General features: G+C 37.9%; 1 protein-coding gene across 2 annotated transcripts in view; it reads left to right on the forward strand.

Annotated features, from left to right (window-relative positions):
* The window catches only part of rapgef2b (Rap guanine nucleotide exchange factor 2b), a 259059-nt gene that overhangs the window by 149770 nt on the left and 85537 nt on the right, over positions 1-23752 (forward strand). For both annotated transcript variants that reach the window (XM_055159097.1, XM_055159098.1), the window contains exon 6: positions 7516-7683. In XM_055159097.1, the coding sequence (XP_055015072.1) occupies positions 7516-7683 (168 nt within the window). The remainder of the gene's footprint in view (positions 1-7515; positions 7684-23752) is intronic.

Raw genomic sequence — 23752 nt, forward strand, 5'->3', positions numbered from 1 at the left:
GGTTGGAACTACAACAGGTGAGACGATTTGCCTGCTTAAACAAGTCTCTCACACGTAAAATTACAGTCACACGCTTGCTAGCATTAACCAACTTTTCAGCTTTTCAGTTCAGTCACTCTCATCTATTTGTTGAAAATCAAACACCTAAACAGGACTGTGAAAGCTGGTATTGATCACAGGCTCCTGAAAATGTTTAGTTTAAATCCATTTTGTAGTTTTCTTGAGTTTACAGACAGTTTCAAACGCTTTTACCTGTGTTTGCTAATATGTGCATTGCGTCACCATGGTTACTGCTGAACATTCCGCCAATAGAGATATATGTAGAACACCCCCAGCATTCAATATCGACTTATCCAGTTCAAGGTGGTACACTGGTTGTACTATTCTAAAACAAAATTGAATAGAATTTTCCCAACAGTGTGATAAATGTTCCTGTGCCGAAGGAACACTTGCTCATCTTTTTCGATTTGCTTTTTGGTCCACAATTTTTAAATGGTTTTCTGCGTGTTATTCTAGAGACTTTAAACCTGATTATAGTTTATCCATATTTGGATGTCTTGGACTCACGTCGGACATCTGGCGGGCACTGCAGCTTGGAATGGTGGTGGCAAAAAAACGTATTTTGTTGACATGCAAATCCACCACACCGCCAGATTTTGAACAGTGGCTTTGTGAAATGGTATCTGTTACTGAAATGGAGCGTGTTTGTTTGGACACTATGAACAAAAAGCAGAGACATGAAGCAATATGGGGATCTTTGGATTACTTTGGATTATATTTTACTTTGTTTGGCAGTCTGTCTATGTTCTGTTGTTCTTGTTTGTTCTTTTAAAAGCAACAAAACTTAATAAGGGTAATATATATATAAAAAAAACAACACCCTCAGAATGACATCACAGCAAAGTATCAGTATGTCTTCTTCTTTTTGCCTCCACTCGCCTCCATTGCTGAATTCTGAACATTCCGATGACAGCATTTTAAAGGGTCTTCAACCCATCACGAGTTTTCCAAGCCAAAGCATTTCCATCTCGGTGGGAGGTACAATACAACGCTCTGTTCAACCCCTGTGATGTGAGGGCAGAGATAGGAGCGCGTGTCTGCATTTTTCTCATTTTTAAACTTTTTGTACGCCGGCCCAGTCAAAAAGCATAAATCAGCAGCCACGTGCAGATGGAGCAGATGCGGATGGCACTGATGCATGAGGGGAAGAAAATTAGGATTCGGAAAGTGTGACAAAAACATGATTCATAATGAGTGAACAGCATGAGTTGATTTACACCGCTCATTAAATCTTGATCTCTGAATTTTCAAGGTACTCATGGTAGAGTTCTGTTTGGGGTTAATCAGATTCTTGAGTTGAAGATAAAATCTGCCAAACTATTCACTCAAGTAAATCACTTAAGTCATGGGTGTTTAACATTTTGGGACGCCAGGGACCCCCAGACTGATGGAGAGCTGGAGCAGGGACCCCGTACTGTATATAAGGCATACAGTTGTGTTTTATAGTAAATTGGGCCTAGTGTCATGTATACTACTCTGTTATTGTGCATTCGGTATTGGGGGGGTATTCCATCGAAGTCGTTTAACGAGTCCAGGCTTATCCTGAAATCCTGATCTGAAACCAGCTCTATCTCAAGTTTAAGCCTCATGACAGAAATAAGTCTCTGACCAAAGCTAATTCAGGCCTGAGTTTAATCTGCACTTGGGACTCTGGGAAGGCCAGATCGATGGAGCAATCATGGAAAATGGGCTCAAAGTGTGATTTTTTTTCTAATGATTTGACTAAACGAGAGAGGAGCCACTAAGCATATGGACAAGAGTTTGATTTGGGCCATGAACTTTTTCGGTCAATCTGATCTGAGGAGCGACAGGAAAGACACGACTCCCCTCTCCTCTCCCAGTCGCTCCCCCTCCTCTCCCGGTCGACAGATAGGAGGCTCGCTGCCGAATGCCGGTAATGAAGTTGCCTGACTTCTTCCCGATGCGTGGTAGTACGTGCAGAGCTTAAATTCCACTGTGCGTAAAAGTAAAGCTCTAACAGAACTCTTCACATGTAGCCTAGAAGAAACTATAAAATCTGGGCCCATGTGTTTACAGTTTGGTTTTGGCAATTGAATTAAAAACGTCTAGTTTTAATCCCAACAATCCACCATGTTAATCCTAGACAATTAATTATACCATTGCTGTAAACACATTTGCTAATTCACGTTGACCCTTTAGATATTGCTTTTAAACGTTGATTAAAACTTCTTTAATCTATTTTTCTTAAAGCTGCACTGCGAAACATTTGTAGTCGAGGGTCGGGCACCTGTTTGTCCCCATGGAAATGTGACTGCTTTGTCTTGAATGTTTCACAGTATAGATTAAACGTATCTGACACAAGAGAGACAAGCAGGTTACAGCACTACGCTACTTTACAGTTCAGATCTGTGGAGAGGCGCCCCTATTCACTGAAGGAATTATTGTATTTTTGAGCAATAAAAATACCCGTAATGAATAGGGATGTAATGATATCCAAATCTCTTGGTACAACATTTATTGCGATATTTTGGAGTGGCAAATATAATTCTAACTAGGACACTTTCATGCTTTTAAAATAGTTTTGGTAAAAAAAAAAAATGTTGTATGTGCTGAAATGAATCATGGGATATGTAGTTTCCTATGTTTATTAGATGTTCCTACCAAAAAACATGCATTTAAGCAACTGAACTTATAATTCGATATATTGTGACACCTCTCGATGTTATTGTGAAACTTCTGGCGATAAGATATCACAATATTTTGGTTATTGTTACATCCATAGCAATGAATAAATGCTAGATAGATGTGTTTAATGTTACACCATGGAATTTTCCAGGGAAAGCAATAACATCTCCAAGTAGACGAGCAAGACTTTCCAGCAGAAAAGTTGCAGTGCACATGCCTACAAAATTAGAATATCTAACCTATAATCAAATGAACATAACCCAAACTGGAAGCGAAGTTGTCAAAATGCACCAGCTATAACTTCCTCGCAACACCAACAACACAATTGAGCTCGTAATCTGACCACCTCACCTCACTTTCCACATTGTAAACTCCATTCTTAACCATTCTTCCCAAAGTGGCAATTTACAAACCTATCCCTGGGCCCTCTGACACACTTGTATAGTCTTTGGAATGAGACATCAAACCCGCGCTGCTTCCTGTTGTCACTGTAATATAATGAGCGGTTTGGGCCTGACGCCGTGGTAATAGTGGCGTGCCCGTGACAGAAGGGGCTTCCTCATCCCCCTCTAATAACAGCATGCACAGATCCCATACAGCTGGGACAGACCTTAGCATTTGCATTTAATAACTGTATTGCAATAATGATATGTGAACGGCAGCCTGTAATCAGAGGGCAGATTGGTGGGGCATGTGTTAAAGTGATTTGTGTTTTATTAGATTCAGGCCTGAATATGTACAACGACAATTTACAGCTGTTGGTGTCAGATGAAGTATAAAGGTTGAAAATAATAACAACAATGTGTGTATTCTGTGTTGTATCTAGGAAATTGCATGTAAAACTATCATTTGCATAATTTACCATACACAGAGGAACACTTTTGATACTATAGTGTTTTTGTTCAGTGTCCTTTAGAGGAAACAAAGATTGGCTGGTTAACAATGGGATGCTTCGACTTTGGTACATTTTTAGACAATAGTTTAGTAATTTTGTGCATTTTTAAAAGGTATAATTAATTTGCAAATTATTGTAACATTTATATAGTAATTTTCATTCAAAAGATTCACGCCTTTGCACACATTTGTACACGTCTTACATACATTTCTTCCTATGACCTCTTGTATATAGCTGAGATGTTTTATATTAATCATAATAATAATAATTAAAAAAAAATCTTTATTTATTAAGCACTTTTAAAAACAGCTTTTACAAAGTGCTGTACAACCAGCAAAGAACAATACAAAAAGAATAAAAACAGCATGCAGAAGGCACACAAAAACAGACAATGATGCAAGCAATCCAATAAATTATTTTAAAAAATAATAAAAAGTAATAGAATAAAAATAAATAAGCGATAAAATCAAGCTAAGACCCATTAAAGGAAGGCCAACTGATAAAAATGAGTCTTAAGAAGTGATTTAAAAGATGATACTGATATTGCGAGCCTTATCTCCTCAGGCAGGTCGTTCCAAAGCCGAGGCGTTTGGATTGAAAAGGCTCGATCAGCCTTCGTCCAGAGTCTGGTGATGCGTCTGTATGGAGTCCTGCGATATCCGAACAAACTATCGGGGACTTTATACTCGATTATTAACCAAAATTGCCCTGAAATCTTGATGTTGCTCAGGCTAGTCCTTTTTCCTTTTTCTAGTCTTTTTTTTTCATGATGAGATGTATGACAGAATTGCTAGAGTGGAGCTATGTGGAGCTCTGCACACGAGAAAGTAGCCTCATTTTCAGTGAGCTGTTGTATACCTGTAAATGAGTTGAATCACATTGAAACATCCATAAATGAATAGTTCAGAGTCTAAGGTTTCCAGAGATACCGAATATGTCTGTGTTTCAATAAAGTTCATGAGTGGAAGTCCGTTTTCTTGTATGCAATTATGCTCTGTGGGTAGCCCTAGTAATATATGTATGGGTTGTTCCTTGAAGGCGTCCAAGGAGGAAAGAGTTAAATGTCCAAAAAGTGCTGCTGACTCTTTCTCAAATACTTGTTAACTTTTTTGGTTTAGTAATTTTATCAATGCAACTAAAAGACATACACAAACAACATCCAGATTGCTGCTTAATACTATTCAGAGCTGTGGAAATATTTTGTCAGTGATTCTAAACTACTCCTATAGGTGTTAAAATCTGCACTGTACAGTCACGCGCCCTGCACACGCCCAGAGCACATGCTGCACATAGAGATTCGCAATTAGACACACACAATCACACTTTTGCTCCGTGGCACCCTGCACCCCTGCTGTTGTCATGGCAGCAGTTGGTACGGCAGCGAGAGATTTTAGCGCTGTAATCCCAATGAGCGAGGACGGCTGTGAAATCTGAGGCTGCTTTAGGAGAGAGGGAAAAAACCAGCACCAAAATAATAGCTTTAGCTTGCCATACAATCACCATAAGCTGGCCATTTGGGAGTCTTAAGCAAATTGTACAGTAAGAGTGGCGCTGATTGCAAGGTTGAGGTGGCGTTTTGCAGTAATTTTACGCAGGAAGTAGTTGCCATCTTCTCAGACTGCAGAAAATTCTGAAAGTAGCTTGTGTTAGCAGGCAGTTTCACAAAGCATATTTCACAAAGACTGAGTTCATATTCATATTTCTATTACGCTATTCTGAAAACAATTAGCCTTATTATACTGCCCATGTTACACCGTTTTTTTGACTTGTATTATAATGTTTCCTCATCAGAAACCTGGAGTTGTGTTTTGTCTCATTCACACATGTTAAACACACTCCGTTCCACCTTGTGATGTCATTAGTATTAAACGCCATACAGCTTCATTAGAATCGTTTGGATAATCTTAGCCCTGGAACTGCCATTGTCTACTGAAATGAAGATAAAAGACATTTGAAAACTACTACTTCACGATATCACAAGGTGGAACAGAGCATTTTCAGTTCTAGAGATGTAAACAGACTAGGCAAGGCAAGTTTATTTGTATAGCACAATTCGTACACAAAGTAATTCAAAGTGCTTTACAGAATAAGAAATACATTAAAATCACAATACAAACTAATCAAAACATAAATAATCATAACATTAAAAGGAGAAAGAGACTAAGAGATTAAACTAGACAGACGACTGCGGAATGAAAAATGAAAACAGCTAAACAGAAACATTTTGAGCCTGGATTTAAACAGTGTCAAAGTAGAGGTCTGTCTCACACCTTGAGGAAGACTGTTCCAGGTTTTAGCTGCATGAATGTGAAACTCTGACTCCCTGTGTTTAGTCCTGACTCTGGGCACCAGCAGGAGGCCGGCCCCTGAGGTCCTCAGAGTGCGAGATGGTTCATATGGCACTAACATGTCACAGATGTACTTTGGTCCTCGGCCATAGGGAAACTTGTACACAAGCAGAGCCACTTTAATGTCTATTCTGTGAGCCACAGGAAGCCAGTGCAGAGACTTATGTGCTCGTACTTCCTAGTTTGACTAAGATAAACTATTATTGAAACATGGGTAAATGAAACAAAACACAACTCCAGGTATCTTTTTGAGGGGACATTCTACGGCTTAAAGCTCTGAAGAGTCAATTTTGTGTAATATAAGACCTTTAACAAGAATCTATTCATGGGTTTAGGCTTTCTGTTAAGTGGTGCCATTTTGGGGGCAGTTGACTAATTCAAAAGATCTTTTTCAGTCACAAAATAGGCCCTACATAATGGTTGCATAACTTGAATTATTTGAATTGTTCAGAAAAGCATTATTCTGCCAATATACTGTATTTGCTTTTTTCACCAAAGCCGGATTACGCCCATGATCGTTCTGTTGGCACATCCAGTTGTGTACCAATAGACTAAATACAAAACATGAAGATTAAACGATTATGTAGAATTCATTCATTTATCTTCAACTACTCCAGCAAGATTAATCGCAGTTGAATCGAAACCCCAATTTGGATGAACGTAATTAGCAAATCACAAAGGCTACAGCTTTTGAAGTACCATAACTTTCTTCAAAAACAACAAAATATCCTGTTTTATTCTGCATAAAAACTGCTAATCCTGTATCTGTACAAATAAAGCTGGAATCCATGTGATATTTGTACTAGTTTCTCAATTTTTATTTCAGTCTCCTCTTATAATGTACGCTAAAATGTGAACTTTGAGCAATATTCTGTTTTTAAAAACATAAATTGCAAATGTAAAGCTTTTCAGAAAAATCACTTTTCAATATTTTTCTCAAATCGTTCTGCTCTATAGTAAACCACAACATCTATGAGCTTTATCCTACTTCGAAATGGACGGATGCTACTGTGTTTTCTTAAATGTTTTCCATCTTGTGTCTGTATTTAGCATGCAGTGACAGTTCTTGCATTTGATTATCCGGTGCAATACGTCATTCTCCACAATAAACTTCAGTTCCGCATCTATTTTCGCAAGTTAATCAATGGTCCATTTATCCAGGCAACTATTTGTTAGTCAGTCAATACAAAACGCTTATCTCATATTGAACACGCAATTTCCAGCTCCTGTATTACTGCATTCATCCGTCGCTTATCTCCATACCTCATTCTGGGCCTGTGTTTTTCTCACATCTACCTTTTTGTATCAAGAGCACCCTTTGACGTAGGTGTACAGCCCACACGTGTCTATTTTTACGCAGGAGAGGAGGAGAGAGGCAGGGAGGGGTGTGGGAGAGGAGTGAAAGCAGGAGAGAGAGCGGAAGGGAGGGCTCGGCGGATGGGACTGGCGCTACTGCTGACTGTTTAGTTCCGAGAGAGTTGCTTGAAAGATAGATAGAGAGGAAGCTAGCTCGTACGTACTCGGATGCAAATATGGTAAACATGACCGGCTTTTTGTACCCCGCAGGTGGACTACATGGACGAAAATGAGGAGTACTTCCAGCGGCAAGCTTCGCACAGACAATCACGCCGGCGTTTCCGGAAGATCAACCAAAAGGGCGAGAGGCAAACCATCATTGACACCGTGGATCCCTATCCCACCGGCAAGCCCCCCATAGGACGAGTGTACCACACGGTGAGTTTGGGAATGTCAAAAGTCCTTACCTGAGTTACAGTGCGAATGTCGATGCGGTTTGCTTTAAAATACAGCTTCTTTCATTGTTGTTGTGAACTTTGGAGTCTGTTCCTTTCCCTTTCCTCTTCACATTCACAAAACTTGTATAGTGTCATTGGCTGTACCATTTCTAGTGTTTCTAGAGGCATTTGTTGCCACGTAGTCTAATTCACCTGGTCGTACTCTTAAAATTAACCTTATTTTGCATATGTTTTGTTCTCTTATTGCTTGAATGAGTCACATTTGCTATTGGGTTGCAAAAAGAGAATTATGTTTGTTGTTTACACTATGAATATTGTGTCAACTTAGCTCACTGGGCTTGTTGTCAGAGCTACCATTTTATAGATTTGCCAATAAAAGGGACAACTATCCCACTAGCAAGACACCGATACAGGTGTACCGCACAGAATTATTTCGGTGTGGATGACAATGCATTGCTCTGTACTCCAGTTTGCTGCTTCTTTCATCATTGTTGAGAACTTTCCAGCAGTCTCTGTCCCCTGTACACTTGCTATAATAGGCTTGTCTCTGGAGTTCCTGTGTTGTGATGTTTTCCTAGAAAGAAAAACTAGCCTATTCCCCATTGGTTGCCGTTCAGATTTGTTTTCATGAATCTGTTCCCCCACCTTTGAGCAATGCTTCCTGTTATTTGTGTACTGCTGTCATTCTGTTCGTCTTGACTTTTGTGACTGGTTATGGGTTGTTTAGTGTGCAGTGTTTCAAAAGGCATGCGTTGATTAAACCCTAACAGGCCACCGGGGGTCCACCCTATGTTCCCTCAGCCCACTGATTTTTAGTCAAATCAAATCAAGTCATTTTTATTTTTATACCGCATTTAAAGGGATGATTCAGAGTCATTTCAACCTAGAGTCCATTGCACCATGACCTCTTCATTACATCTGTAGTCAAATGCTGCTGGATCATAGGTTTTAGTTTAGTTTATTATAATGAGACGGGGACAGTGCACAATATACATTAACCTTCACAGGAGAGATGCATCGTACCAGATTATAGCACCAGTCCACCTGTAGTCCCTGGGCAGGTTAATTAATTGATTGCATTTACCTATGTAGAACGTTTTGGGTTGGGCGTAATTGGGAGAAATGGGGATAAATTCTGATGCAAATTAATTATTGATGAGGAAATGTGGGAACATAGGGCCTATTTTGGGGAAAAAACTAAACAAAACTTAAAAATGAGGGAACATATGACTGAGGGAACATAGGCATGCTCCGGGCCCCTGTAGTCTGAGGTCTTAAGTGAATCTAATCATGTTTATGATTGAATATTATAATTTAAATGGGTTTGTGTGGTCTTCTTTTGCTGCTTGATACATTGACAGACTGTGGTGGGCGCTGCCATAGTCTAATACCTGGCAAGACACATACATAAGAAATATAAACGAATGTATGTTTTTTCTACTCCTGTGCTTTCATATGTTGTGCTTATGTTATTCTGACTTTTTGACTGCTGATTTCCCTTACTATTTCCCTTACTATTAGCATGCAGTATGTAGTTTAATTGACTAAAACCTGGCAGGTCTCTATAGTCTTATTTACCTGACTTACATAAATCAAATCAAAGTGAATCCAGTTTGAATATTGCAGAATGCATGTTTGAATAGCTGTGCATGTAGTTCAAAATGATATCAATTTCACTGCCAAACTATGACGGACACTGGCATAGTGTAAAATGTCCTACCAGAGTCTCAAAGGGAACCAAATATATTATAAAACTACACAGCACCAGATTTTGAAGTTGTTGTTTCTTTTATGTTGTGTTAGACTGTATTCATTCACAACAATCCCAAATTCTTGCATTTATCGACTGCTAGTCTACCATAGTCTAATTTACACCCTCAAGACTTGATAATTGCACTGCCACACTGCACTTCATTAAGCTATATACACTTTACGCTCTAAGCTTTTACTATTCTGGGCTTGCATTCTTGTGTCAAACTGTGTGTTCTTACTCTTTGTGCTGCTTTTATACCTCTGTTTAGAAGTCTGTTCCCTTTCTCTCTTTACTGGGCTCCTCCACGAGCCCCGAGGTGCTGTGTTGTGATGTTTCATGTCCTTGGTAAGCTAGCTTTAGTTCCCCATAGGCTAGCCTCCAAATATGTTTTTAAAAAGCCGTTTCCACCCTTGAGCATTCCTCTCTGTCGTGCAATGTTTTCAACTTCTCTCTTTGCTTGCGTGCTATAACACTGTTTCCTGTTATGCGGCATTGTCTTTTCAGATTTTGGTTTTGCATTGCGACTAAAACGATGCTGTGTTTGTATTTTCAAAACTTGTGTAGCGTCATTTACTGTTGCTGTTCAGTTGCGACAAGAGAATTGCGTGTGTTATTAGCGAATGAATATTGTGTAAATAGCTTAGCACGCACATCCATACGTTTGGAAACATGTCATCAGAGCTATTTGTTGAAGCATTTTATGGATTTGTTTCTCCAGGCCTGCATTGATTAAACCCTGGCAGGTCACGGTAGTCTATTTTACCTGGTCTCACACTTAAGAGAATCAAATTGACTCAGTATTATTACGTAAATGGGTTTGTGTGTACTCCTTTTGTTTGAATGTCTTACTGCTTTATTTGAATAAATTTATTTGGAGGATAAGCCCCTTGAGATGTCTTGCCATCTCGTTTTCGATAAATACAACAGCAAAAGACAGATACAGCAGGGCAGACAGTAGGATACATAATTTTTAAAAAAAAAAGCATCAAAACTACAAAATCAACACAACCACAAACACTCACACACACTCACTCACACTTGAATGTTTGACATATAATAAAACAAGTTCGAGGGGGGAAAAAAAGACTTCAAAGATAATCACAACAAGATGAACAACAAAAATTCAACAAAATGATCAAAAACAATCACATGGGTTCTGTAAATACTGAACCAAAGCATTTTTAAATGAAGGGACTGAAATTAATGCACAAATCGATGAAGGAAGATTGTTTATACACCGACAGACTGTAGCGTGCACTGCCATAGACTAATATCACCTGCCAGACTCTTAAAATAGATCAGTGTTTGTGTTTTGATTACCATTTTAGTGTTGCTGTAGATCTTTTTCACAACGTCCGGAAGTGCCCCGCTGTAGGTTTGCGGAACTTCCGGTTAACGCGTTTCTATGGCAAAATATCTGTGGAAATGTCTCGCGTATTCTCCAACAGCTTCATAAATCTGCCCCATCACCAAATCTTCATCCAACAAGGTCGACAAAGGATAAACATTCACACCTATCAAGGTAAGAAAGACGAAAATTTAAAGGCGAACGACTAGCGTTAGTGAACTTCCGATCGAAACTAGTGTTATGGTATGATAGAGATGTCTCGTGTTAATATTGACATCATGAAATTGATTTTTAATTTTAACTGTAGAATCAGTCTGAATTGCTTATGTTTTATTCATGACCATAACCTCAGTTTTGCTCAGTAGTTCACTAATGTTAGTCGTTGTTTCGCCTTTAAGTTTTTCTTCTTTCTTACCTTGATAGTTGTGGATAAATTCTTCATGGACATAATGTTTATCCTTTGTGGACTTTGTTGGTTGAAGATTTGGTGATGGGGACAGATTTAAGAAGCTGGTGGAGAATACACGAGACATTTCCACAGACATTTTGCCATAGAAAACTGTTAACCCGACGCTATTCAAGTAATCATATTGGGTCAATTAGATTCTCTTATTCTCTACAGCGGGGCACTTCCGACCTTTGTGAAAAAGATCTATTGGGTTGCAAAAAGGAAAATATTTTTTAATGAATGAATAGTATGTAAATATCTTATCATGCAGTTCAATACTTTTGTAACATGTCATCTTAGCTCGTTTTTGACACTAACATTTTACAGTTTCGCCCATAAAACGTTTCAGTATATTTCCTTGACAGTAATGACCAGTCTAGGCATGTACATGTGAAGTTATCACATTGTCTAGAGCTGTACTTTGAAACTTGTGTTTACAGAAACTATAGCCTACGCTTAGGATCGTAAAAGAGCAGAGAAAAACACTAGCTTCATCTGTTTTTAAGAAGCGGAATGGTTTGTGCGGAAAACATAGCACTTGAGACTCCTGAGACTGTTGTTATTTGCAGTGAATTGCATGGTACAAGTCTGGTCCGCTGAGGTCAGACGGCTGCTCTTTTCTCGGCTTCTTCATCGTGTCTTTTTTATATTCTGAGCTATAGCACTAAATTTCAAAGTAGTGTATGGTTGATGTAGCGGAGATAGTCAAGCTGCAGACTACAATTTTGAATGATGTAGATGTTTCTATTCAGTTTGTTTACAGACTGTGCGTACTTGATAAAAAGACACGTGTTATGCTCGTAAACAAGAAAAAATATGTAATCAATTTGGCTTCCACATCAACTTAAAACATCAGGATAACTAACTAGATATTCCTAACCATGGTGAACCAAGAATTTCAGACATTGCCTGAGTGGTAATATTGAAAATTGGGTCAATTTTAGAAGATTTTAGAAGATCAAATTGCTTTTTTTGTGACAAAACCTTGAGTACAATTAGATTTGCAATGTTTTAAAAGCAGGATTCAGATCACACATTATAAACAACTCCATAACTGTTATAATTTGAGACAAGACTGAATAAGAATAAGGGAAGAATAGGCAATAAAAGAAGAATTCCATGTATTTCTGAACATATTTGCAAAGGTCTAAACCATAGGTGGGCAAACTACGGCCCTGGGGCCATATGCGGCCCTTTAATATTTTTAATCTGGCCCGCTGAACTTGAATAATAATAATAATAATAATAATAATAATTTTCAGTGTTTTAAAAGTCATTTCAGTAAATAGTAAATGCCGTGGGACTTGAAAAACAGATATTTTGTTGTAATGATGTTCAATTATGGGATATTTCAATAACATGGGATATCTTTTCTACATATCTCTTGTTATTTTGTTCTCTTATAAAGTGGATTACCAAAAAACTCCATCCATCTGCTCCTGGTCCAGCCCTTCCGTCTAATTTTAGAACCCTTTGTAGCCCACAAGTCAAAAAGTTTGCCCAGCCCTGGTCTAAACTAAAGGTACAATAAAAGTTTTTTTTTTTGTTCGCATAGGATCTTCTATTGTTACTGTAATTAAAATCGGATTGCAGACAAATTTCTCATCTTAAACCTTCATTCTAAACAACAAGAACCTCACTTTGAACTTCTTAATTTAAATGGATTTTATACTAATGAATATTGACCAACTTCTGAATGCCATAGCTTTAGTTTTTAAAGTAAACAAGCTCTGCAAACTCTACAAAACCCTTCGAAGATCTATCATGTGGTTTTTCTGAATTCCAAGTCATGTGCCTTCATTGGGAAAGAACATTTTTAATGAGTTTACCAGCTCATGACCAACTATAGTTTCCTGCCATGTTACATAAGATCCAGTGACTTCTTGGACAGTATTTCCCCAAGTTTCCCTGGGAATAGGAAGCAAACCCCTTTCACACTGATCACGCCGATATACACTGCACTATTCCTCTACATTCTCTTCATTCGCCCGCGTTCCCTTGGGCTTCTTTGAGTGAGCGTCTTTGAAAAAAAAAAAAAAGCACATCTACTCTTAAATAAGGCAAATGCGGCAAAACATCACCCCCTCCCTGCCAACTCCAACCGCACCCCGCCAACTAAATTTAGCCGCCTATTCAAAAGCCTGCATTGAACTTTCTCATGGCCTGACATCTTCCATCGCGCACACTTGGCACTCGCTCCTGTGGGAAGGATGGAGCGCGCCGCCATGGCAACCGGCGAGTCCCAAATGGCCCCGGCGTGAGTGCACTTAAAAGTACACTAAGGGAAGAAGAGGAGGAGGAGGAGAGAAGGCGCTATAAGCTAACAAGAAGGTGGAGTGACAGCGGCCGGGATGCAAAGCTGACATAGCGGGCTTAATCGCCGCCAATGTTTAGCATGCGTCGCTGCGCTCAAGATGCTCGCTGGTGTTTAGTTTGAGCTGAGAAATCCACCGGGGAGGGGTGGAAAGAGAAGACAGGAAGTAGTGTCTGGAGAAGGGGAAGGTTTGTACTTAAGCTTAGTCACTCCTTAGTCACTCGAGGATGAAAAATATCTCAGCAAAATGGATAAGAGTTGCAACGTTGGCATAAATGTTGCTCGATGAGTAAGGTGATAAGTCCTGAATTTTGAATCACCGAAGCTCGCATCTTCATCTTTGCTTCGCTTCTTCTATACGTTAAGACTCTGCCAAGACATATGCATTAAAAATATCCAAATACACTTTATTTATGTATCACATTTTACAAGCAAAGCAGTTTCAAAGTGCTTTACAGAATAAGAAAACATTAAAAAGAGCAAAAATATTAATGGTAATAATAAATTCTAAATAAGTAGCAAAAAATTAGCAAGAGACAGGTGTCAAGTAAGACATAATTATATAAATGTAAATGTACAAGTCAAAATAAAATAGAAAGATAAGTAATAAAGCTTTATACAAGAGGTCATAGGAAGACAGTGCAACAATAATATGATGATTGACAGGACATAGGGTTATCTGTTGCATAAGGGTGAGTTATTGTACAGTTGTAGGGAGTATTATCTGTTATATAAGGGTGAATTGTTGTACAGTTGTAGGGAGTATTATATGAATGCGGTCCTGTATCTCTCACTGTTTGAGCAGAGCCTGTTGGAGAATAACTCCTCTGTCCCTCTATAATAATATAATATAATAATAATGTAATAAAATATATGCATGGAAACAAGGAATTGGGAGATGCTCCATTTGAAAAGTTACACAGCGCAACATTTAGAAAAACAAAAGTAATAGGGGTGTGCAAAAATATAGAAATATCGATATATCGTATGGTTTAATGTGATGATACAGTATCGATATTGTGGGCTGCTGTATCGAGTATTTTTTTGTTACAGTGCTACAGTTTTTACTCACTTATGCAACATTTTCACTGTTTTGATGAGTAAAATGAGCGTGTTTCATATTAACTTTGCGCAAGAAGTGGTTTAACAAAGACTTTTCATATCACAGCCATGATTTAGCCTTTATTTTTTACTGAACCACATCGTTTCGATTCGAAATATATTGTATCGACTCAAAAGTGCACTGTATCGATATATGTATCGTTTCGTGGTCTATGTATCATATTGGCAACTTCTTAATGATACCCCTAAAAAGTAATTTCTGTTATTTTGTCCCTGTAGAACTGACAATAGCATACTTATAAACAAAAAACAGAACTATTTGATCAGCTTTTAAGATCGAGCCAAGCCAACCATACAACATTACGCACTACAATGAGAAAACCAGTTCTGAAGACTAACCAAGAGCCACTCCACCACATTTAGTTTTTTGCAACGTCCAATTTTGGGTCTGTTCAACAAACGCAAACCACAATTCCATGACTTTCAACAAAGCCTGCAGAACTAGCCAAGTATTATGATTATTATTACATTTCAGTCCAGTACGTGGCACAAAACAGCGGGCGGTGTATTTTAAGCGAGTGCACCATTAATCATACGCTGTCGATACGTGTTCGCTTGATAACTGTTAGTATGTCCCGTCTTGTGGCTTATACGTTTCAACTTTAGAGTCTATTTCCAAAATGACAAATTCATTACCCAGACAACCCGGCCTGGCTCGGATGATGTCATTTTTAAAAGTAGCTCGGTAAAAAACCCTAATGGCTTTTTGTCAGTGTGATCACATGCGACATAGCGATGCATTACCTTCCTCTTCATCGCCATTATTGTAAATCTTTGAGCCACAAATAACCTAAATTCAACCGAGATGATTTCCACCTTTTTGTCAAGGCTCATCCTATTCATATAAATGCACTCTCTCTCCCCTCTACCTCATTGTACTTAATTTCTATTTGTACTAAATTTAATCTTCGCCGCAGTAGCAGAAGCAATACCCTCCTCGATTGCTCCATCTCCTCCTCTTCATCATGAATGTCTAGACTCGCTCTCTCTTCTCTACATTCATCATTATGTTTTTGTCATTGCTTTGCCTCGAATGTTTCACAGTATGGCATTAAAGGTCTCCAGTATTTATTCAGTGCTTGGTAATAATAAGAGTAATAACAACAAAACAAGAAAAAAAAAAAATTGAATATGGGTTCATCAGGTCATACTCAATTAAAATCTGATTTAAACATACATTCAACAAACATTCTCCAAGTTTTCCAGTAAATGTCAAATTTGTCAAAGTCAAGTCTCATATAAAATGTCAGTTTTTCCATTACGTAAATAGTATGGACAACATTCATCCAATCCTCAAGGCAAGGAACTTTATCACTAACCCATCCTCTTGTCTACACTTCTTTCCAGCAGCGAGTAGTATATTATAAGTATATTTTTTCTTATTTTTCCAATAAAGTTTAATAGGTAAAAAATGCCTTGAAAACTAAGTATCCTCGTTGTGAGCGGGGTCGCCTCTCCATGGATCTGACCTCTAACTTGGCATCTGCAGCTTGTTTAATGCCGTACTGTGAAACACACACGGCAAAGCGATCACATCTCCATGGAAACAAGCTGGTAGCAGACTTTTTAACAGAACAATGCACCTTTAAATAGTTCTGCTGTTTGCAAACTTACTGATACTTTGCAGCCAATGTCCTCAACTTTGTCTGGGGGTGTGATGCTAACTGGAGGCACTGCTCTGTTTGAAGCTTTGTTAATCAATTTTGACTTAATATGAGGTTTATTTTAACACAAATTGACCAGAAAGAGCTGACTTGGTTGGAACGACTTTCTAGCATTAACCAACAGTTTTTCATTTAGTCGCTCTTTCTTTCTCTTTCACCTTTTTTGCTGAACGCTCGTGTTGTTCACAGCTTCCTGAAAACGTGTTGTAAAATGGGAGTTTGTGTTTGTTAATGTGTGCATTGTGTCGCCATGGTAACCGATGAACAATCCGCCAATAAATATACACACAGAACACCCCCAGCGTGATGTCACTGCAAAATATCAATACCGTTTTTCCATATGCCTCGTGTGCAATGGCTAACCCCAGTACCATTTACATTGCTGAAATATGGATGCAACCTTGCAGTGGAGGTCCCATAGGGAGCTCATGCACAAATACAGCCCACTCTGCTCCGCTATGATCCAAAGTACCACCATTATCTCAGTGACGCCCACAGTTCAAGTGCTTTATTTATAGAATAGTATAAACAGAGTCTATAGGGTCAATGGCCACTTGTGCAGCAGTGAAAACATACAGCAGAGGCGTCAACTTTAACCTGTTTGTTATAAAGACATATGTCAACAAGCAAGATTAATTTCTTCCAAGCAACATCTGGCAGGATTTGCAAATATGTATGTAATCAATCATTGTCAAAGAAATAGCATAACATAAAAAAGTATACAGTACATATATTATATTGTGCAGTTAACTCCATCCAACCAGGAGTACGTAGCAGGAGAATTAGACTTTTTAGATTGTGTGATCTTTATTGAGGAACCTATAAGAACTGCACACTCACACATCCCTCTCAAGTGAATTTAAGAACATTATTTTTTGAGGCAGCACAGTATTTTACAAAATTATTGATGTTTTGCTATAGTTCAATAAAATATCCTTATCACAAAAACAAGCTATGGCACGCAAGGTTTGACAGTTTTGTTAAAATATCAAAATGATGGTGACAAAGTTTGAGTTAAACTTGAAATGTTCTAGTGGCGGCACCATTTTGCTTGCCTCTGTAGAGTCTAATTCCATACTGTGGAACATTACAGGTAAAGCAAGATAATCGAGACAGACAATTTGAAATTTTATTTATTTGAATTTCCTACTTACAGTTTTATATTTAAATATCCCAATTGTTTTTGCAGTATGAAACATATACTGTATTTTTCGGACTATAAGGCGCACTGAATTATAAGGCACAATATCAATAATGTTGAATTCTCTCGTCTGTTTTCGTACTTGAGGCGCACTGGATTCTAAGGCACATTAAGCGAAACAAACAGATGACACTTGAGACTGATCCTTGCAGATCGTGGCATAATTCACCCGGCGTTGCCTCCCTGTCTTGGTGAATGTGCATTGTGAATGTGAGTGGATAATTTAAGTTTCTTTTTTTTTAAATTTCCTACGAGGACGACTCAAATATATATTGAGTAATAATGTGTTTAATGCAGTTTTGCGCACACTTGTTTACATTTTACAAAAACAAACTTAAAACCACTTGGCTAATTTGCATAAACTAGAAGTGCTGAAAAAACAGCTCGCTCCTTGTGCGCGGGTGCGATCAGCTTCTGTCGGACTAAAAGACACGACTCTGTGAGGCTCCTGACTATAGTAGTACAGTAGTAGTACTAGTAGTAATCCTCCGACAGTCCATTAAGCGGTGCGGTTTCGTAGCTTACCGATGTCATACTAAAACATTCTGACAGGTTTTTAAGCACTGTGTACTACAGAAAATTGGTAAGGCACACCGCACTGTTGATTTTTAAGAAAATTTAAGAATTTTAAGTACGCCTTAAAGTCCAAAAACTACAGTACCTCATATCAAGCAGCTTTAATTCTTATGCTTGTAGTAAAAATACATTTAAACGCTACACAATATAATTCTGTAGGCATTTCAAACATGAATGTATGGATAAGAAGTAAACGCCTGTGTTTATTCTCCCACACGTGCCGTAGTATGTGAGGACAGCACAGCGGGTTAACACTTAGGGCCCTTGTTACAAATGGACACAAGTTATTTTCAGAGTGACTTTATTCAGCTGCTGTCCAACCCCCATTCACAAAAATACACCAGAGCAGAGCAGAACAGGCGCTTTCTTCTTAGGAGGTCTACGACGTGCATTTGTGGAGATCCTTTTAGCCTGTCACTGATTGTAGCAGATTCGGTTTGAGATTTTGAAGTGATGGTGTCCTGCTTTTTGGAAGGTAACAAGTATGAGGGAGTCACAGTGAAATAATAGACTTGGTGGTTTTACTTTGAGAAATACACATTCATGTACAAAAAAAAAAAAGATTTAAATGTATGAAAAGTATGTAAAACTTGACTCACTCATAGCTATCTATCTATGGATTCAGTTATTTAAATAAAAAAATGTGTAACTGGTCTGATTCACATGATGGTGTCCCTTATCTCACTATTATGAATGTTATTTGTTTTTTAAAAGGTAGTAACAAGTAACATCAACTATATCATCATATCAGTCATATCCAGGGGCCGTATTCAACCTACTTTGATCCCTGAAGGGGCCGGATCAGAAAATGCATGGCATATATACCCCAAAAATAGTGATAAGTTCAAATATTTGTGCAGAGAAAAGCAAATCTATTACAGAAATCTTGTTTAATTGATGAACTCTTTCTTTTACAAAACATTATAATATTATGAACAATCTGAAACTTTAAGAAAAATGCAATTTCCACACAATGCTTTAATATTTACTTGAATGCAAATAGGAATAAGTCAATTTTTCTTGGAGGTATAAACTTTTCTAATTTTTGACATTTTGCTGATGAGGGTGTCAAAACGATCGTCCTTTAAGAGTGTTTGGAAAGAGGCAAGTCTTCATTTGTGCTGCTCTGGTGGGAGGGGCCACGCACAGAGACGCTGGAGATGCTGCTATGCTATGTGGTGCAGAAAATTACCAATATTTTAATAGAAAATATAATTAAAATATTTTAGTTGAAAATCAGCCAAGGGCCAAATTAAAGGTCCTGGAGGGCCGGATCCGGCCCCCGGGCCTTATGTTTGTAACCCCTGTTCTATACTAAGGAATAGACTTGATTGATTCTGATACCATAATAATAATAAAAACACTGTTTATTTAGACAATATAATGTTATTTTCAACATTAAGTCATAGTATTTTCTTTTATTTTACCATATGGTCTTATATTCAGCAAAGGTTCATATCTGTCCTGTGAATGTGACTTTTTAGTATCGATACTTGCTCAAATGAGTGTGTACTATTACTACTAAACTAAAAGAGCAGTTGTCATTTAGTATAAGACAGTTTCCAAATTGACTGGGTTTAAAAAATATATAATTTTTGTCATTTTTAAAGTTTATAATTTGTGTCCTTATTCACAGCTTTGTACAAAAAAGTTAACATTTGACAGTTGTGACAGTGCCTACATTACCATAATTTCACCAAATGTCAATGTGCAAAAACACTGCTCCACATTCCTTCCTTCCTTGCATTTTTTTACCATTGAAACAGACTTCTTAGTTAAGCTTTCAGTGCAGATCTAATCAGCTGTCACACCACTTTAACAAAACTCGCTTCTTAATTTGATCAATTATACTTCCCATTATTTAATCCCCCTCTCATCTCAAAGCTCTCCCCGTGCACCCGCTAACAGCCCCATCGCCGCAGGCACATGAGCGATATCCCTCCTCTGGGTGCACTCCGTCACCAGTTGGGTATTCACGGCCCCAAACAGCTGTTCCATAATTATACAAGCGGCTGGAGGCACGCGATCAATATACCCGGCTCTCCTTCTGAACCCGGGGAGCCTGCTGCTTAGCCCCGACGCCTCGCAATCAGAGGGCCGTACGTCTAATCCTCACCAAGGCTAAAGACTCGGTCACTGGTAGAGCCCTGTCGGAGCGTCCTTGAACGTGACATTACTCAATCATCTGAATGTTAATTATGCAAAAGACGGAGGAGTGGATTCAAGGAGCTGCTGTGTGTGGGTTAATATACCCTTTGTCAATTCTATGTCAATGTTTTTTTATTTTATTTATTTTTCTCGTCTCCTGTCAGTTTTTATTTTTGGAAAACTTTTTTTTTTTTTTTTTACTATACCCATTATGTCCATTAGTTATTTAATTTCAAGTCTCATAAATATGACAGCAGCCAATCACAATAGGGCATATCTCTTTTTCTTTTTTCTTTCCTTTTTTATATGTGTTTTTCCTTTTTTTCCCCCCATACTTGAACTTTCCATTAGTGAATTAGACTCCAGAGTTAATACTTAGTAATTTAATAAAGCAAAAATATTAAGTACTTCCTCTGACTGTAACTTGTACTTACAGCAAGACCCATCTTGATTCAAATTCTTTTCCCCATTTTTCAGCTTTCCTTTCACAAATTAGTGAAACGTTTTGACTATTTATGAATTCCTATTTAGTTTTGTACAGGAATTTAACCCACATTGTGCTTTAACTGTTAGTTTTAGTACCCTGACTGTTACCAAATGTTCACAGTGAAATACTTAAAATTTTGAGTGTCCAAGAGCTACACAAGGGTCTTATTTCCAGTTTGCAGGAGCATAATTCTAAATCCGGCTAATCCTACATGTTTACTTGAAATCTCTGTTGAGCACACTGTACTTTTAATGAGGCGACCGTAAAGCTTGCATTAGTGTAAGTGGCTAAAACGCAAAAGCTGTAAAAGTGTCCATTCACTCTTTCTCTACACGTGCAGACAAATACTCCAAGTTGTCCGAAGTTATGGAATTCTGAATGGATTAACAAAGCTCATATGATATTCAAGCCTTAGTTTAGCATTTTGAAATATTCATAATTACTACACTGTGTTTTTTGCAACTGTAATTTTCATATCGGCAAGGGTTATTTGTCTTCATCTTTAATTTGATTTTGTGTAAATTTAAGATGGTGAGCAGGAGTTAAAGTTACTATTGGCAGGCAACAATCAAATGTATCAGTGGTTGTACCTGATTTTTTTTTTTTTGTAATAAAGTTGATATATTGTAAAAGTAGCTCTTGGGGTCAAAATAAGTCTGCTGTATGCGATCTGTATCTAATTATGAAATTATCTAACCAGGAAGTAATGTTGGTGCCCTGATGTGATTTTATATTTTATTACATATCTTTCTATTCTGTTTTTACCGTACATTTACATTTATATAAGTATGTCTTATTTGACATCTGTCTCTTTCTCTTTTTTGCTACTTACTTAGAATTTATTATTACCATTTATATTTTTGCTTTTTGTTATTATATTTATTGTGATGTGTGAGCTTCTGTGTCCAAATCATTTCCCTGATGGAGCAATAAAGTTAGTCTAAGTCTAAGTTAGCATGCTAGTTGTTGTTACCACTCTGGCCTCTTAAAGTTGTGAAATGCTTTGTGATACTCATTGCAGTGAATAATTAGGACGCTACAAATGCTTTGGGAGACATTAGAATAACTCTGGACCACTGCACATATATATCCAACACATTTTGGGTTGCTCAAGCACTATAAATAGTTTTTGCAAATCATTTCTCAACTGTGACTTTATTGTGTTCCATAAAAATGATTAAAACATAAAATTAATGTTTTAATTCATTTAACTAGTTCTGTTTTTCATGTTTTTTAAGACGGTAAAACTCTCTAAGAATACGATTATATAGATTAATTAAAGCTATCCAGTGAATACAATAGTTTAAAATTTGTTCCAGTTTTTGTTTCATGCAAATAGACCTGGTGATTATACAAATACTGTTCCACACTATGCCCTTCAACTATGGTGTCAAGTATTTATTCATGTGTTTAAATACTTATAATGAAGATAAGCAGGTTAAACAATGCACCTTTAACAACCCATATTAACTCTTGGCTTCCTTCCTCCACAATTTAAACTATAGTCCGTGCTAACCTGCTATGACATCAAATGAGCAACCTTGGATCAACTGGCTTAGCGTTTTGAAACAACGGCCGCTCTTCTCTTTCACAATATTTCTAAAGGGGGTTAATTGGCCAAAGATATTGACTGTATTAATCCATTCTCCTGCATAACTTCCTTTAATGAGTCTATTATTATGTGCCTCAAGGTCAATTTTGTTAAAGAGATCTCGTCACTAATCTTGAACCAAATAAAATGGCGTGTGAGCAAGAAGGAATAATGAGAAATGCGTGTGCGTGTACCTGTCCTTGGATAATACTGCAGTATTCACCTTGAATAGCGCTTATGCCGAACAAAAGTAGCAGAAGCAAATGAAAGGATTTCACAACGACTGGGGACAGTGATAGTTAAAACAGTGGTTATCGGAGTGGATTGTGTGCTTTGGTGTGAAATAGCAGGTGTTAAACTCCGTCTAATACAAGGCTGCTTGAGTGAGTTGGAAATTGTGAATGTTTGAAAAAGAGATGACTTGATTTTTATGGTAGAATTTTGTAGTTTGCAGTGCTTAACCAAAAAGAGCACGTATTTGAGTAGCATTTAAAATGTTTTGTTAAAAATGAGAAACCACTGAATGTCTTGGACCCAACATCCTTTGACACTTAGCATTCTAGCACTCTATGTTGTTATATTTTGGATTATAGTCTGAGCTACCATCAGTCATTTCAATGCAGAACATGTCTCCCTCTCCACTCCCCCTTTCCACTTTTTCACTTTCTTAGACAAGTGGCACGTTTGATAACTTCCACCTCCTCTTATGTTTCTTTTTTTTTTCTTTCTTTCACATCGCAGTCTCCATCCCGGGAATGCAATAAAATACAGGTACGGTATCTATTCCAGCCTGTCTGTCTTTTTGTGTGTGCTTGTAGTCTATAGGTGTGTAGCTCTATCTCCCTAGCTTATGTTGTGGTGGTGTTATGTTGTTGGCGTAGACTTCCTTAATAAATACTCTCGATTCTCTGGCACATAAACTGATGTAGAGGGAAACAGCTGCACTGCATATAATAATACTTTACGTTATTGGCAACAGGAGAACGCTGACGCTGGTGGACACTGCCTTATATCTGTCTGAATGGAGGAGCTAACTACACTGAAACTACTCTGAAACTAACACACCTACTTGTTTACAGTTTCTGTAAGCAAGGTTTGAGAGGGGAGTTAAAGAAGCTATTTTTGATAAGAAAGAGAATCCTTCCTTAATCAGAAATGGAGCACTCAGACACTATCTATCTCCTATGTACAACTCAATTCTCAAACCTAAATTTAAACAAACAAAGAAAACAACAGGGAACACCAGGTCCCACTCAGTGCAGTTCAATAGGCCTAACTAACAAAGACAAAATGTAAACATCTAGGGTGTTAGTTTCAGAGTAGTTTCATTGTAGTTGGCTCCTCCCTTCAGACAGATATAAGGAAGTGTCCACCAGCGTCTGACCAGAACTGAAGAA

Source organism: Boleophthalmus pectinirostris, unplaced genomic scaffold (genome assembly GCF_026225935.1).
Source record: "Boleophthalmus pectinirostris isolate CB_2022bp ecotype Guang Dong unplaced genomic scaffold, ASM2622593v1 HiC_scaffold_23, whole genome shotgun sequence".
In the NCBI taxonomy this organism is placed as follows: domain Eukaryota; kingdom Metazoa; phylum Chordata; class Actinopteri; order Gobiiformes; family Gobiidae; genus Boleophthalmus; species Boleophthalmus pectinirostris.